At 43.2% G+C, this 17,736-nt stretch overlaps 1 protein-coding gene across 1 annotated transcript in view; it reads left to right on the forward strand.

Annotated features, from left to right (window-relative positions):
* The window catches only part of DHTKD1 (dehydrogenase E1 and transketolase domain containing 1), a 71,588-nt gene that overhangs the window by 7,249 nt on the left and 46,603 nt on the right, over positions 1-17,736 (forward strand). Inside the window, exons 2-5 of the mRNA XM_007524620.3 lie at positions 8,429-8,584; positions 9,992-10,203; positions 11,191-11,385; positions 16,740-17,009. Coding sequence (XP_007524682.1) covers positions 8,429-8,584; positions 9,992-10,203; positions 11,191-11,385; positions 16,740-17,009 — 833 coding nt within the window. The remainder of the gene's footprint in view (positions 1-8,428; positions 8,585-9,991; positions 10,204-11,190; positions 11,386-16,739; positions 17,010-17,736) is intronic.

The following is a 17,736-nucleotide window of genomic DNA, read 5'->3' on the forward strand; positions in this document are numbered from 1 at the left end:
ACAGAGAGGAGGAGAGAAAGACAGATGCCTACAGACCTGCTTCACCTCCTGTGAAGTGACTCCCCTGCAGGTGGAGAGCCGGGGCTTGGGGGCTTGAAAGGGAATCCTTACACCAGTCCTTGCGCTTTGTGCCAACTGCACTTAACCCTTTCTGCTACTGCCCGACTCCCCATATATATATTTATTTATTTATTAACATGAGAAAAAAAGAGTAAACCAGAGCATCACTCCAGCATATGCAATTCAGGGAATCCAACTCGAGACTGCATGCTTTTAAGTCCAACACTAGCCACTACACCACCTCCTGGGCATTTATAAGAATATTTGTTTATTTGGTTCGAGCCCCCAGCTCCCCACCTGCAGGGAAGTCGCTTCACAGGCAGTGAAGCAGGTCTGTAGTTGTCTCTTCTCTCCCCCTCTCTGTCTCTTCCTCCCCTCTCCAGTTCTCTCTGTCCTATCCAACAACGACAACATTAATAACAATAATAACTACAACAAAACAACAAGGGCAACAAAAGGGAATAAATAAATATTCAAAAAATTTATAAAAAAGACTGTTTATTAACAAGTGTGTGTGTGTGTGTGTGTGTGTGTGTGTGTGTGTGTGAGAGAGAGAGAGAGAGAGAGAGAGAGATGGGGGGAATATCACTCTGACATGTGCAGTACTAGAATCAAACTCAGGACTCATGTTTGCAAGTCTTGCTCTCTACCTCTCAGTTCCTATTTACTTTTTTCACATGACTCTGGGTGCCTCACACATACTTCACACATGCATACACTACCACTGAGTATGCACCACTCCACCACCCATGATGTTCCTTCTATATCTGTTAATACTCCTATGTGGTCCAGGGGATTAAATCCAAAGTCTCTCTCTTTTTTTTCCCCCTCCCCATCCCAAAGTTTCTCTTACAACAAGGCATATGCTCTACTTGCTGAATCATTTCCCAGACTTATGATTGCTTTGCTTTAGAAAAAGTAATAGCTTTTATTTTTGCTGATGAGGACAGTTAAGACTTGCTGGAGTTTTACTTAAATTTTTCATAGGTGGGTGTGACTAGCTGCATTAATTAGAACTGGTGAACCTGGGACTTGGTCTGATTGGTGCTTGTCTTTTTTCTTTCTTTTTTATATTTATTTATTTTCCCCCTTGTTCTTTTTTTATTGTTGTTGTAGTTATTATTGTTGCTGTTATCGATGTCATTGTTGTTAGATAGGACAGAGAGAAATGGAGAGAGATGGGGAAGACAGAGGGGGGAGAGAAAGACAGACTCCTGCAGACCTGCTTCACTGCCTGTGAAGTGACTCCCCTGCAAGTGAGGAGCTGGGGGCTCAAACCAGAATGCTTGTGCCAGTCCTTGCACTTCCCGCCACGTGCGCTTAATCCGCTGCGCTACAGCTCAACTCCCGTGCCTGTCTTTTTCATTTTTCCCTTTTTCTTTCCTATATTCTAAGAGAAACAGAATTAGGGGTGGGGAGTGAAAGAGAAACTCCTGTAACACTGCCCCAGTGCTCATGAAGGATTTGAACCCAGGTGCTTGCGCATGCTAACTTCTATGCTCTACTGAGTACACCACCACCCAAACCCTTGTGATTGTCTTTTTTCATGATATCTGCTGGTTTTTCTGACAAGTGCCCTCTTGGTGAAGAGGAATGACTGAGTGTGATGGATCACATGCAAAAGTCTCAAAGTAAACCAAAGAGTAAGCCCCACTGCTAATGAGTACCTAGCATTGTCCCATGTCACAGGTGATAGAGGGAAGTATAAGGTCAGCTGATTCCAGTTGGGGTCCTTCCCTTCTCTGCCCTTCATCTGCCTTCTTTCCTCATCTGTTTGGCTTGGCTAACAGTCAGCACCTATATAGGGTCACTGCAGTGTTTTCTGAGGCTCCTGTATTAGCACACTTTCAAAAGTGAATGGCTTTGTTTTTAGTGACCTTCTGGATGACAGTGGTTGCTGGTTAAACTTTGACCTGGGCTGAGTGTTCTCTGTGGCCAGTTGATAGTTAACAGCTTGTACCTTAACCTCAGCATAGTTCAATTTCAAAATAATCTTGAATCTGCTTATGAACAATCCCAATTTTATTATTTTTTACAGATTTATTTGTTTGTTTATTTTTGTTGCCACCAGGGTTATTACAGGGCTTGGTGTCAGCACTAGGAATCCACTGTTCCTAGCTTTCATTTTCCCTTCCTTCTTTCCTTCTTTCCTTTCTCTATTTCTTCCTTTCTTTCTCTCTCTTTTCTTTTTATTAGATAAGATATATAGAAATTGAGAGGGAGGGAGGGAGGGAGAGACACTTGCAGAATTACTTCACTACTTGTGAAGTGTCCCCTTGCAGGTGGGGAGTGGGGCCTTGAAACTGGGTCCTAGTGCACGGTAATGTGTGTGCTCATTCAGGTGTGCCACTGTCCTATCCCATAAATTTCTTTATTAATGAGGGAGAGAGAGAGAAAGAACCAGATCATCACTCTGAAACATGGAGTACTGAGGATTGAACTTGGGACCTTGAGAGTGTGATTGGGACCTTGAGAGTGTGATTGGGACCTTGAGAGTGTGATTGTCTTATCTGCTGTACAACCTCATAAGCCACCAAACTCAATTTTAAATAGTGGTGGGCTTAGGTGTGCTATTTCATGAGTCTGCTTTTTCACTGTGGAGATTTGGGTTATGAAAAGGGAGTTTGGAGACCAAAAGGAAATGGGACTTCTAAGGTTCAAACAGCTATTAGAAATTATGGACCTGGGGGTTGGGTGGTAGCACACCAGGTTAAGTGCACATAGTACAAAGTGCAAGGACCCAAGCAAGGATCTAGGTTGGAGTCTCCAGCTCCCTACTTGCAGTGTGTGTGGGGGGTCACTTCACCAGGAGTAGTGGATTCTCAGTGCTGGCACTGAGCCCCAGCGATAACCCGGGAGGCAAAAAAAACAAACAAAATTTACTGACCTTGACCTTGACACTCACCTCAAATAGTTGATGTCATAGGGTATGCTCACATTTAAACATAATAGGGACTGGAAAATAGCTCAGCTCATAGAGCATTTTCTTACCATCTGGGAGGTCCTGAGTTTGAGTACAGCATCCCATGAATAACACAGAGGGAGCTCCATGGGTAATAGAGCAGTGCTGTGGTATCTCTCCTCTCTTTTTCTCTCTAAAAAATAGGATTAGGAAATTGGGCATGAGGGGGCCAGATAGTGGCGCACTGGGTTAAGTGCACATAGTACAGAGTACAAGAACCTGTGCAAGGATCCTGGTTTGAGCATCTGGCTCCCCACTTGCAGGGGGATTGCTTCACTTCACAAGCGGTGAAGCAGGTCTGCAGGTGTCTTTCTCTCTCCCTCTTTCTCTCTCTACCTCCTCTCTCAATTTCTCTCTGTCATATCCAATAAAGTGGAGAATATGGCCACCAGGAGCAGTGGATTTGTAATGCAGGCACTCAGCCCCAGTGATAACCCTGGAGACAAAAGGAAAGAAGGAAAGAAAGAAAGAAAGAAAGAAAGAAAGAAAGAAAGAAAGAAAGAAAGGAGAGAGGAAGGAAGGAAGAAAGAAAGAAAGAAAGAAAGAAAGAAAAAGAAAGAAAAAGGAGAAAGGAAGGAAGGAAGGAGGAAGGAAGGAAGGAAGGAAGGAAGAAAGAAAGAAAGAAAAGAAAGAAAGAAAAAGGAGAAAGGAAGGAAGGAAGGAAGGAAGGAAGGAAGGAAGGAAGGAAGGAAGGAAGGAAGGAAAGGGAGAAAGAAATGGGGCCTGAAGGTCCCTCATTGGTATCATGTAACAGGTTCTGGATAAGTTCCCCAGCAGCACATAGAAAAATAAAAAACTGTGAGCCAAGGAGACAGTATAATGGTTATACAAAACAATTGGGGGCTGGGTGGTGGTGCACCTGGTTGAGCACATGTTACATTTTGCATAAGGACCCAGGTTTGAGCCCCTGGCCCCCACCTGCAGGAGGAAAGTTTCACTAGTGGTGGAGCAGGTCTGCAAGTGTCTCTCTCCCTCTCAATCTCCCCCTTCCCTCACAATTTCACTCTGTCGTAACAAATACAATAAATAAATAAATAAATAAATTGAGGGGACTGGGTGGTAGTGCACCAGGTTAAGCGCACATAATGCGAAACGCAAGGATCCTGGTTGGAGCCCGGCTCCCCACCTGCAGGAAGGTCACTTCACAAGTGAAGCGGGTATGCAGGTGTCTATTTAACTTCCTCTCTATCTTCCCCTCCCCTCTCAATTTCTCTCTGTCCTATCCAAAAAAAAAATCAAAAAAATGTCCACGGGAGCAGTAGATTTGTAGTGCAGGCACTGAGCCCCAGCGATAACCCTGGAAGCAACAAATTCAATAAATATAAATAAAAAGATTATTTCTTTATGCTTTCATTTCTTGTTTTTCTTTAAAAAAATTTTATTATCTTTATTTGCTTATTGGATAGTAGAGATAGCCAGAAATTGATAGGGGAGGGGGAGATAGAGAGGGAGAGAGTCAGAAAGACATCTGCAGCCCTGCTTCACCACTTGTGAAGCTTTCCCCTTGCAGGTGGGGACCAGGGGCTCGAACCCTCCTTGCACATTGTAACATGTGCACTCAACCAGGTGCGCTACCAGCTGGCCCCCATTTCTTATTCTTCATCCATTAAGTATTTTAATTATCTATCTTAAAGTATTGCATTACTTAATTATTTAATTTTTTATTATTTTTATTTCTTTCTTGAATAGAGATAGCCAGAAATTGAGAGGGAAGGGAAAATAGAGAGGAAGAGAGACAGACACCTGCAGCACTGCTTCACCACAGGTGAAGATTTCCTCCTGCAGGTGGGGACCAGAGGCTTGAATAGGGTCCTTGTACATTGTAACATGTGCGGCTCAACCAGGTGTGCCACCACCCAGCCCCCTCATTATTTTAAATATATGTAAATGTTTGGGTGGGGGTAGATAGCATAATGGATATAGAAAGAAGCTCTCATGCCTGAGGCTCAAATCCCAGGTTCATTCTCCCACACCACCATTAGCCAGAGCTGAGCAGTGCTTTGGTAATATAAAAAATAATTTAAAAATATCTATGTAAATGTTTTATCACAATTCATGTCATTGTTTGACATGAAAGTACTACAAAAAAAGGCTTTTTTTTTTTTTTGCCTTGAGAATTATCACTGGGGCTCAGTGCCTGCCATATGAACTCTCTGCTCCTGGAGGCCATTTTCCCCATTTTGTTGTCCTTGTTGTTATTGCTGTTACTGCTGTTGTTGTTTGACAGGACAGAGAGAAATTGAGAGAGGAGGGTAAGAAAGATAAGTAAGTACCTGCAGACTGCTTCACTGCTTGTGAAGCAACCCTCCTGTAGGTAGGGAGCCAAGGGCTTGAACCAGGATCCATAAGCTGGTCCTTGTGCTTCGCTGCATGTATGTTTAACCTGCTGCGCTACTACCTGCCTCCATTCCAGATAATTTTTTTAAAGTCACTCAAGCATAGATTCTTCATAAAGACACTAGATATGCTTTAAGTTATATATATTTGTTGTCATGCATGAGTGCAATTTTTCAAAGAGCCCATAGATGCTAATGGAGTGGAGATATGAGGAGAGTAACATTATATTATATACAAAAAAACTCTGGATTCTTAAAAACTTTTTTTTATGATTTATCTTTAATAGTTTTCCCCACATCCTTGGTTTGGGGAACCAAAATGTGATTCCTCTGAGCATGTAGTGAGATAGATGGGCTGCATTCTGGAGAGGAGCCAGGGATCAAAATTTGCCCCAGTGCAGGGGCAGAAAGTTTAAGAAATTATATATTTAAAGAGCTCTGTTGTGGGACATAGCCTTCCCTGTAAAGCACACACTTTATCAGCATAAGGACCTGGGTTCAAGCCCCTGGCTACCATGTAAAAGCACCATGCAAAAGGGAAATTTCACAAGTGGTGAAACGGTGATGTGGTATATCCTTCTCTGTGTGTTTTTCACCTATTTATTTATTTATTTGCCTCCAAGGTTATTGCTGGAGCTTGGTGCCTACACCACGAACCCACTGCTCCTGGAGGCTATTTTTTCCCTTTTGTTGCCCTTATTGTTTTTTATATTTATTTATTTATTTTCCCTTTTGTTGCCCTTGTTTTTTTATTGTTGTAGTTATTGTTGTTATTGATGTCATTATTGTTAGATAGGACAGAGAGAAATGGAGAGAGGAGGGGGAAAGAAAGAGAGATACCTGGAGACCTGCTTCACCTTCACCTTCTGTAAAGTTACTCCCCTGCAGGTAGGGAGCCCGGGGCTTGAACAGGGATCCTTACTTTGGTCCTTGTGCTTCATGTTACGTGCACTTAACCCACTGCACTACCGCCGACTCCCGCCCTTATTGTTTTTTAATCGTTGTTGTGGTTATTATTGTAGTTATTGATGTTATTGGTTAGGACAGAAAGAAATTGGGAGAGGAGAGGAATACAGAGAAGGGGAGAGAAAGATAGACACCTACAGACCTACTTCACCGCTTGTGAAGCGACCCCCCTGCAGGTGGGGAGCCGGGGGCTCGAACTGGTATTTGCTTTAGGCCATGTGGGCTTAACCCACTGTGCTACCAGCCGACCCCTGTCTTTCACCTTTTATTTGGAAAAAAAAGAAAAGGAAAACATGTTGTTGCAAAGCCCTAGCGAAGGCTTGGCAAAGAAAGTTGGGGGGAGTGAGAGAGACCGAGAGACTGAGAGACCTGCTGCATACACCCATTGTGGCTCACTTTGGAAATTCTTTTAATATCTCTCCACATGTAGAGATAATCTTACATATCCTCTCTTTTTATTGTTTTTTAAATACTTATTTTACTTATTATATGTGAGAGGGAGAATTTCACATGAAACACACAGAGATGCCAGAGCCTCACGTTATATACACAATACAAGGGAGGGATTGAGCCAGGAACTCCAGCCATGCAAACCCAGTAATCTTCAGCTGAGCTATTGCTCTAGCTGTATAAACCATACACTCACACTTCTGTTTCCTTTGAGTTTTACTAGTTTTTTTTTTTTTCCCCCCCAGTGATTCATGAGATATATTTAAGGAAACAGATGAATTTCCCTGGATTCTGATAGTTTGTTTTTGTTTTTTACCAGAGCACTGCTTAGCTCTGGCTAATGGTGGTGTTGGGGATTGAACCTAGAACTTGTGAGCCTCAGGCATGAGAGCCTCTTTGCATAAACATTATGTTATCTACCCCATACCCCTGCTTTTTTTTTTCCTAAAAAGATTTTATTTATTTATTAATGAGGAAGATAGGAGGAGAGAGAAAGAACCAGACATCACTCTGGCACATGTGCTGCTGGGGATTGAATTCAGGACCTCATGCTTGAGAGATCAAAGCTTTATCACTGTGCCACCTCCCGACCACTTTTTTTTTTTTTAAGCAGAGCACTATTCATCTCTGGTTCATGGTGATGTGGGGATTGAACCTGGGATTTTGGAGTTTCGGGCAGGAGAATATTTTTGCATAAAAATTATGCTATCTACACCCACCCATTTTAAAATAAAATTATTGGGAGTCGGGTGGTAGCGCAGAGGTTAGGCACATGTGGAGCAAAGCACAAGGACGGGCATAAGGATCGCGGTTCAAACTCCTGGCTCCCCACCTGCAGGAAAGTCGCTTCACAGGTGGTGAAGCAGGTCTGCAGGTGCCTATCTTTCTCTCTGCCTCTCTGTCTTCCCCTCCTCTCTCCATTTCTCTCTGTCCTATCCAACAACGACGACATCAGTAACAACAACAATAATAACTGCAACAATAAAACAACAAGGGCAACAAAAGGAAATAAGTAAATATTTAAAAAAATAAATAAAATAATTTATTTATTGGATAGAGACAAAGAAATCAAGAGGAAAGGGGGAGATAGAAAGAGACAGAAACAGAGACACCTGCAGTCCCATTTCACCACTCATGAAACCTTGCCTCTGGAGGTGGGGATTGGGACTTGAACCCAGGACCTTTCACACTGTAGTGTGTGCACTTAACCAGGTACATCACCACCCGGCTGAAAACAACTGACAGACCAGTGAAATAGCTCACTTGAATAGTGCTCCGGTTTGCCATGTGCATGACTCAGGTTCAAGCCTGATCTCTTGTGCATTGAAGGAAGCCTCAATACTTTGTTCTCTTTCCTTGTATGTGTCAGTTTTTTATCAGAGCACTACTCAGCTCTGGCTTATGGTGGTGCAGGGGATTGAACCCAAGACTTTGAAGCCTCAGGCATGAAAGTCTCTTTGCATAGCCATTATGCTATCTACCCCTGCCCCTATGTGTCTGTCTAAAAAACAAAACAAAACAAAAACACTGGCTGTGTGGTAGGTAGGGACAGGTGTTTAAAATGAGTAAGTTCACTGAGGATCTGAAACTCCGAGTGTGTGTTTTATGTGTACTTTCTAAACCATATTCTTTTTTTCCTTTCCCCCTGAACCAGTGGACCATGGCCTCGCCAGGTTGCTGACAGTGTATTGTGAGCATGGGCATAAAGCTGCCCGAATCAACCCCCTCTTCCCTGGACCAGCCCTGCAGGAGAACGTGCCTGAGATCCAGGCCCTTGTGCAGACCCTCAAAGGCCCCTTTCACACCACAGGTAAAATCTGTTCTCAATGAACCATATGACTGCCAGCAAGATATGCAGTTCCTGGGGCCTGGGGAGTGGTGGCTTAGCAGGTCCAGTGTGCTCCTTATAGTGGGTGGTGATGACCTGGCTTGGATCCATAGGGGAGCACCAAGGACAACACTGAGGAAGCTCCATGGATGGTGGAGTGGTACTTTGATAACCCTCCCTTTCTATGTAGACAAAAATTTGAAAAATTGTCACTGGACCAAGGAGAGAGCATAATGGTTATGTAGAAGGACTTTCATGCCTGTGTCTCCAAGATTCCGGGTTTAATTCCTGACACTACAGTAAATCAGAGCTGAGCAGTGCTCTGGTAAAAATAAATAAAGTGGTCCGGGAGGTGGCACAGTGGATAAAGCATTGGACTCTCAAGCATGAAGTCCTAAGTTCAGTCCCTGGCAGCACATGTACCAGGGTGATGCCTGGTTCTTTCTCTCTCCTCCTATGTTTATCACTAATAAATAAATAAAATCTTTAAAAATAAATAATGATTTATAATAAAGGTGACTTAGATTCAAGCTCCAGCCATACCAGCACTAGGGGAAACTTTGCTGCTGTGCTGTCTGTCTTTCTCTAGCTTTGTCTCACTGTCTGCAGCAGTGGAGTCCCAGAAATGACAAAAGTAGTAATAATAATAATAATTAAAATAAATAAAAGGGAGTCGGGCGGTAGTGTGGTGGGTTAAGCGCACGTGGCGCAATGTGCAAGGACCAGCGTAAGGATCCCGGTTCAAGCCCCCAGCTCTCCACCTGTAGGGAAGTCACTTCACAGGTGGTGAAGCAGGTCTGCAGGTGTCTTTCTCTGCCCCTCTCTGTCTTCCCCTCCTCTCTCCATTTCTCTCTGTCCTATCTAACAATGACGACATCAATAATAACAACAACTACAACAACAATGAAAAACAACAAGGACAAAGAAAGGGAAAATAAATAAGTAAATATACAAAAATAAAATAAAATAATAAAAAGAAATAAAAAGAAAAGGCATAAAGCAGCATGCTCTGCTCTATGAAGAAAAATTTCCTTTCCTATCTTTATTTTACTGTCTCATGGACTTTATTATTATATTTTTAGCTTCTGTTCTAGAAAAATGTAGATAACCACTGAGAATGACCTACACTATACAGAACAAAATGATCTGAGGGGCTGAAGAGATACCATAGTGGTTATATAAAACACTCTCATGCCTGAGGCTCTGAGGGCTCAAGTTCAATTCCTGGCACTACTATAAGCCATAAGCAGAAGCTGAGCCGTGTTCTGGTAAAATAAAAATAAAAATAACAAAGTATACTCTGAATTGAAATAACTATTTCTGTATGCTCTCTAACTCAACACATGGCTGATTATTCTTTGATTCAGTTCCTTTGTCCCTACATCACAGGATTATTGAATATGGGGAAGGATGAGGCCTCTCTGGAAGAAATTTTAGCCTATCTCAACCAAATCTATTGTGGGCAGATTTCTATTGAGACCTCCCAACTCCAGAGTCAGGAGGAGAAAGACTGGTTTTCCAGGAGGTTTGAGGACCTGACAAAGGAGACATTTACCACAGAGGAGCGGAAACATCTGTCAAGACTCATGCTAGAGTCTCAGGTATAGAGGAACAGGCTGCTCAGGTCAGTGGGATATAAGGTGTATATATATCAGAAAGAGGCAATGATGACACTCTCTGAGTGTTCCTCTTTGACAGTCCCCATTGCCACAGCAAAACAAACAATATCACATACATTGCTGTATTCCAAAATGAAAATAAGAACAAAAACATTGCAAACTATAGAGCTATTAGGGCTCCTGTGAGTCCAGATACATTTTATGTGTTTTTATTCACTCTATAAAAAAATGGCAAAATCCTTAAGATCCTTACTTCTCTTATTATATCATCACAAAAGAACTCTAGGGCTGGGAGTAGAGTATACACACTCCTGTGTCTGAGGCCCTGGTGTTGAGCCCCAATACCACATGGGAGCATCATAGACAACACTGGGGAAACTCCAAAGATGGTGGAGCAGTGCTGTGGTGTCTCTTCTCTTTCTTCTTTCTGTCTTTCCTGCTCTCTTCTTCCTGGGGATTGGAAGACGGCTCATCTAATAGAGTACATAGTTTACAATACACAAGGACTGGGGTTCAGCCCCTGGCCACCAAATGGAAGCACCAGTCAAAGGTGATGCTTCACCAGCAGTGGAGCTGTGCTGTGGTATCTCTCCTTTTCTCTCTCTTTCTGATCTGAGATAAAAAGAGTCACTGGGAGGAATGGACTCTCACAGACATGAAGTCCTGGTGGCAAATAGAATAAGACTCTTGTATGAGAGACAGGAGAAATCTAAGACCCGACCCCCCTCTAGAATACATTCTTGACCTGGCCCCCCTCTAGAATACGTTCTTGGGATTCCTCTGGGTGAGTCCTTCTACCATTCTGGATATTTCCTCTGCACCTACATCCTCCAGCCAGACTTTGGCATCATATCTTTGTCCTGACATGGAGAGAGGGATCTCTTTGCAACACCCAAAGGTCTGTCTGACTTTCACCTGGGAAGCCAGCTCTCTTCCTGCTCCTCATGTGTCTGCCTTGCTTTTCCATAGGCGTTTGACCACTTTCTGGCCACCAAGTTTGCTACTGTGAAACGGTACGGAGGTGAGGGCGCAGAGAGCATGATGGGTTTCTTCCATGAGCTGCTGAAGCTGTCAGCCTACAGTGGCATCACTGATGTGATTATAGGGATGCCCCACCGGGGCAGGCTCAACTTGTTGACTGGTCTTCTGCAGTTCCCACCAGAGGTGAGTGCTGGTCTGTACCCCCATGGGGAAGTGGCCCAGGGTACAGCCCATGACTGGAACTCATGCAGTCCTCAGTCTTATCCCTAACACTGCACATGCCAGAGTGATGCTCTAGTACTCACCCTTTAAATAAATAAATAAATAGATTTAAAAAATATTTTATTGGTTATTATTTATTAGATGGAGAAATTGAGAAGGGAGGGGGAGATAGAAAGGTAGGAGAGGGGGGATTGAGCAGGAGCTCAGCGGGTTAAGGGCACATGGTGCAAAGCTCAAGGACCTGCTCAGGGATGGCTCCTCACCTGCGGGGGTCGCTTCACAAGCAGTGAAGCAGGTCTGCAGGTGTCTCTCTATCTTCCTCTCTCCTTCTCTGTCTTCCCCTCCTCTCTCGATTTCTCTCTGGCTTATCCAACAACAGCAACAGCAACAACAATGATAACAATGACAATAAACAACAAAGGGGAAAAAAATAACCTCCAGGAGCAGTGGATTCGTATTGCCCCAGCAGTAACTCTGGAGGGGAGGAAAAAAAAAGAAAAGGAAGAGGGAGTCCTGCAGCCCTGCTTCACTACTCGTGAAGCCTCCCTCTTGTAGGTGGGGGCCGGGGGACTTGAATCAGGGTCCTTGTGCATTGTAACATGTGGGCTCAACTGAATGTGCCATAGCCCAGCCCCCAATAAATAAGATTTTTTAAAGAACCTTTCTTAAACATTCTTTTCTAAAGAATGTTTCTCATGAGCAATGTATAATGGACCATTACATAGTAAAGCTAAAGAATTCTTTTTACAGAACCAGCCAGAAGCTATCTTAGTTGATTAAAGGAACCTAATGCAATTGGGTAGTGCTGGTATCTGGGATGATTGTCTAGATATTTTTATCTGGATTCTTTCTCTTCTTGAGAAGTTAGAAGTTGCTTTGCTTTCTTTAGGATGATGTAAATAGATGAATTTTGTTTTTTATAAGTTCACTTCCCTTTTACCATTTCTATTAGTTAACAGCAATTTTATTTCACTTTATCTTTTTTTACTTTATTTATTTTATTGCTTTTTAAAATTTTTGTCTCCAGGGCTATTACTGGGACTCAGTGCCTGCACTGCAAATCCACTGCTTCTGGAGGCCATTTTTTTCCCATTTTTTGTTGCCCTTGTTGCTCTCATTGTTGTTATTATTGTTATTGCTATTGTTGATGCCATTGTTGTTGGATTGGACAGAGAGAAATGGAGAGAGAGGAAGGGAAGACAAAGATGGGGAGAGAAAGACGCCTGCAGACTGGCTTCAGTGCTTGTGAAGCTATCCCCCTGCAGGAGGGGAGCTGGGGCCTTGAACTGGGGTCCTTACGCTGGTCTTTGTGCTTTGCGCCATATGCACTTAACCCGCTGAACTATCATCAACCCCGTACTTTATCTTTTTAAGATAGAAATAGAGAAGGCAAAGAGACAAAGAAAGAATGAAAGAAACCACAAACTATACCTTGTAATCTTACAATTCTGTAACCCACTATTAATCACAAATAAAAATAAAAAAGGAAAAGGGACCATAGCACAAACTTTCCTTTCTTCAATGCAGTGGGGGCCAGACTTGAACCTGGGTCATGCACACAGTAATACAACACGCTATGTAGGTGAACTATTTATTTGCTCTTAGATTATTTTTATATGGTGCTGGGGAATGAACACAGAGCCTTGTGTATGATTCGTACCACCACAGAAAAGTCTCCCCAGGCCATACTTTTTATTCTTTATTTTAGAGAGATTGAGAGGGAGAGACAGAAACAAAGGAGAGACGCCTGCACTGCTTTACCATTCATGGAACTCTCTTGATGTCCTTTGCTTCCATGTGGTGTCAGGGTTCAAACCCGTAGACTCATGCCCAGTATGTCCTTTACTGAGCAAGCTATCTCTCTTTTAAAATTTTTTTTAAAAAATTGTGTTTATTGGGGGTCGGGCTGTGGCGCAGTGGGTTAAGCGCATGTGGCGCAAAGCGCAGGGACCGGTGTAAGGATCCCGGTTCGAGCCCCCGGCTCCCCACCTGCAGGGGAGTTGCTTCACAGGCGGTGAAGCAGGTCTGCAGGTGTCTATCTTTCTCTCCCCTTCTTTGTCTTCCCCTCCTCTCTCCATTTCTCTCTGTCCTATCTAACAACGAATTGCGTCAACAAGGGCAATAATAATAACTACAACGAAGCTACAACAAGGGCAACAAAAGGGGGAAAAAAAAATGGCCTCCAGGAGCGGTGGATCCATGGTGCAGGCACCGAGCCCAGCAATAACCCTGGAGGAAAAAAAAATTGTGTTTATTTATTGGATAGAGGCAGCCAGAAATTGAAAGGGAAGGGGGAGATAGAGGAGAGAGACACCTGCAGCCCTGCTTCACCACTTGTGAAGCTTTCTCCCTGCAGGTGGGGACCAGAGGCTTGAACCTGGGTCCTTGTGCACTGTAACATGTGTGCCCAACCTGGCACCTCTTTTTTTTTTTTTTTTTTTTTAACCAGAGCACAGCTCTGGCTTATGGTGATGCAAGGGATTGAACCTGGGACCTTCGAACCTCAGGTATGGGAGTCTGTTTGCATAACCATATGTCATCTCCACTGCCCAATGAGCAAGCTATCTTTTAACCCCCATTTTTCTTTTTGTAGTACTTTAAAAAATATTTATTTATTTATTTATTCCCTTTTGTTGCCATTGTTGTTTTATTGTTGTAGTTATTATTGATGTTGTTGGATAGGACAGAGAGAAATAGAGAGAGGAGGGAAAGACAGAGGGGGGAGAGAAAGATAGACACCTGCAGACCTGCATCATTGCCTGTGAAGTGACTCCCCTGCAGGTGGGGAGCTGGGGGCTTGAACTGGGATCCTCACTCCAGTCCTTGCGCTCTGTACTGCCTGCACTTAACCCGCTGCACTACCACCTGAATCCCCTTTTTGTATTTCTTTTGTGGTGCCATTAACATATGTGATTCCACTGTACCTGGGTGACTTTCTTTTTCTTTTTTTTATTTAAGAAAGAAGGAGAGAGGATAAGACAACACTAGCACCATTCTACCACTCATAGAGCTCCCCAAAGCCATGGTGTTGTCATGGTGTGCTAGGGCAAAACCCTGGAGAGGTGCACACTTTCCTGGATGCACTGCCTGCCAGCCTTTCCTCCATTTTTCTTATTTAATACAAAGGAGCACAGAAGTCTGTGCAATTTTATGTAATGTGACTTTCCAAGGAGTTATTTTGCCCTTCTCCAGAGTTGTAGAACTTATACTACATAATAGTGATTTTAGTATATTTTTGTAGCTGAAGTAATAATACATAGTTATCTTGAGAGAGATCTAAAGTGAGTGGTTTAATAGGTAATTGGGTCTTTGCCTTACTTTTGGTTCAGCTCAGCTGCTCTGTTTCTCAAAAGACTTGAAAGTCAGGAGTGAAGATTTCATGTCAGGAACATCAGAAACTTAATATTATTGTTATTGTTTAACTGCTTAGCTCTGGCATGTGATGGTGCTGGGGAGCAAAGCTTGGATCTCTAGAGTACAAATCCTGTACACTACTGCTGCACCTCTGACTGGCTGAGACTTACTACTTACTAAGATTGTGTTTCACTGTTATTTCAAGCCAGGCAATAAGACATAATTACAAGTGTTACAGAGCCTTTTAGAGTCAGGCAGAATGGACAGACCATGTGGCAGCATGTCTTAGCTGTAAAACTGTTTGAACATGAATGCGGTGTTATATCTGGCACCAGGCTTTGACACTGTTACTCATCCCCTCATTCTTTCTGCTGCAGACACTGATAATCAGCTTCTTAAAAAAGATTTACTTTGGGAGTGGGCAGTAGCTCAGAGGGTTAAGCGCAGGTGGCACAAAACTCAAGAACTGGCAAAAGGATCCCAGTTCAAGCCCCTGGCTCCCCACCTGCAGGGGAGTCGCTTCACAGGCGGTGAAGCAGGTTTGCAGGTATCTATCTTTCTCTCCCCCTCTCTGTCTTCTCTTCCTCTCTCCATTTCTCTCTGTCCTATCTAACAACGATGACATCAATAACAACAACAATAATAACTACAACAACAAGGGCAACAAAAGGGAAATGAATAAATAAATATTTAAAAAAATTATTTTAGGACACAGGAGCTAAAAGTGGCTATGCATGCCCGAGGTCTCAGGTTAAAAAACTTCAGCATTTATTTTAAAAGATTTATTTATTTGTTATTTAATGAGAGAAAGATGGAGAGAGAATAAGAGAAAGAACCAGAGCATCACTCTGGCAATATGATACCAGATATCCAACTAAGAACCTCACATTCGAAAGTCCAGTGCTTTATCCATTGTGTTACTTCTGGTTTTCTTTTCTTTCTTTCTTTCTTTCTTTCTTTCTTTCTTTCTTTCTTTCTTTCTTTCTTCTTTCTTCCTTCCTTCCTTCCTTCCTTCCTTCCTTCCTTCCTTCTTTCTTTCTTTCTTTCTTTCTTTCTTTCTTTCTTTCTTTCTTTCTTTCTTTCTTTCTTTTTGCCTCCAGGGTTATTGCTGGGGCTCGGTGCCTGCACTAAGAATCCACTGCTCCTGGAGACTATTTTTTTCCTCTTGTTGCCCTTGTTATTTATTGTTGTTGTTATTGATGTTGTTGTTGTTGGATAGGACAGAGAGAAATGGAGAGAGGAGGGGAAGACAGAAAGGGGGAGAGGAAAAAAAATTAAAAAATTTAAAAAAAGAAAGGGGGAGAGGAAGATAGACACCTGCAGACCTGCTTCACTGCTTGTAAAGCGAACCCCTGCAGGTGAGGAGCCGGGGGCTCGAACTGGGATCCTCATGCCTGTTCTTGTGCTTCTTGCAATGTGTGCTTAATCTGCTGCACTACCGCACTACCACCCAATCTCCTACTTCTGGTTTTCTTAAGAACTAAATAGACAAAAAAAATTAATTAATTAATTAAAAAAAAAAAAACTAGATAGACCCCCTGGCTTCCGACCTGCAGGGGAGTCTCACTTCACAGGCAGTGAAGCAAGTCTTCAGGTGTCTTTCTCTCCCCCTCTGTTTTCTCCTCTCTTGATTTCTCTCTGTCCTAACAATGACACATCAATAATAACAACAATAATAACTAACTACAACAATAATAAAAAAAAGAAATACATAGACCAAAAGTGCACACTTCAATGCATGCAGAAATTCCTAAACCAAGAGCAGCATTGCTAAAATATCCCAAAGTATTACTCAACGGTGCAAAAATGACTGTATTATTTGTGTTAGTGAGAAATACACAGTACCCATTGTGTGTGTGTGTGTGTGTGTGTGTGTGTGTGTGTGATTTAAAAACTCACCACCTCTCCCCCAGCCTCCTTCTTGTTGGAAGAAGTTTGAATGATTTATCTTTTCACCATAGCTGATGTTCCGAAAAATGCGAGGCTTAAGTGAATTTCCAGAAAACGTCTTGGCCACGGGCGATGTCCTGTCTCACCTGACCTCCTCAGTGGACCTGGACTTCGGGGCACACCAGCCGCTCCATGTGACAATGCTGCCTAACCCCTCGCACCTGGAGGCCGTGAACCCTGTGGCTGTGGGGAAGACTCGAGGGAGGCAGCAGTCCCGTCAGGAGGGGGACTATTCAGCGGAAAGCTCTGCGCGGCCTGGGGACAGAGTCATCTGCTTACAGGTGCCTGGAGCTGCACGAAGAGAGGGGGGAGGGGGGAGGGGAGAGGTTGGCAGGGCTGCCCACATGGGGTACTTTGCAGACACTGATGACACTGGGAAAGAAGATTTCAGGTGGCTACAAAAATGCCAGAGAGGAGGTCCAGTTTTATTTTTTATTTTTTTTATTTGATAAGGCAGAAAAAAATTGTGTGGGGTGGGGGAAGGGACAGAGACATCTGCAGACCTGCTTCACTGCTTGTGAAGCTTCCCTTCTGCAGATGGGGAGTGGGAACTTGAACTCAAGTCCTTGCACATGTTAATATGTACACCCAGCCAGGTGCACCACTGCCAGGCCCAGAAAGTTCCATTTTTTAAGTTAGGGCTTTTTAGACCCTTTTTTTTTTTTTTTTTAACCACCAGGGCTGTCTCTGGGGCTTGATGCCAGCACCACAAATCTACTGCTCCTGGCAGCCATCTTTCTTTCTTTCTTTCTTTCTTTCTTTCTTTCTTTCTTTCTTTTTTTCTTTCTTTTTTTCTCTCTCTCTCTCTCTCTTTCTTTCTTTTTTTTCTCTCTCTCTATTTCTATTTGACAGGACAGAAATAAATTGAGGAGGGAAGGGAGACAGAGAGGGAGAGAGAAAGCTAGATATGTGCAGAACTGCTTTGCCCCCTGTGAAATGTCCCCCCTGCAGGTGGGGAGTGGGGCTTGATATGTGTGCTTAACTAGGTGTGCCACTGCCTGGCCCCCT

This window comes from Erinaceus europaeus, chromosome 6 (assembly GCF_950295315.1).
Source record: "Erinaceus europaeus chromosome 6, mEriEur2.1, whole genome shotgun sequence".
Classification (NCBI taxonomy): Eukaryota; Metazoa; Chordata; class Mammalia; order Eulipotyphla; family Erinaceidae; genus Erinaceus; species Erinaceus europaeus.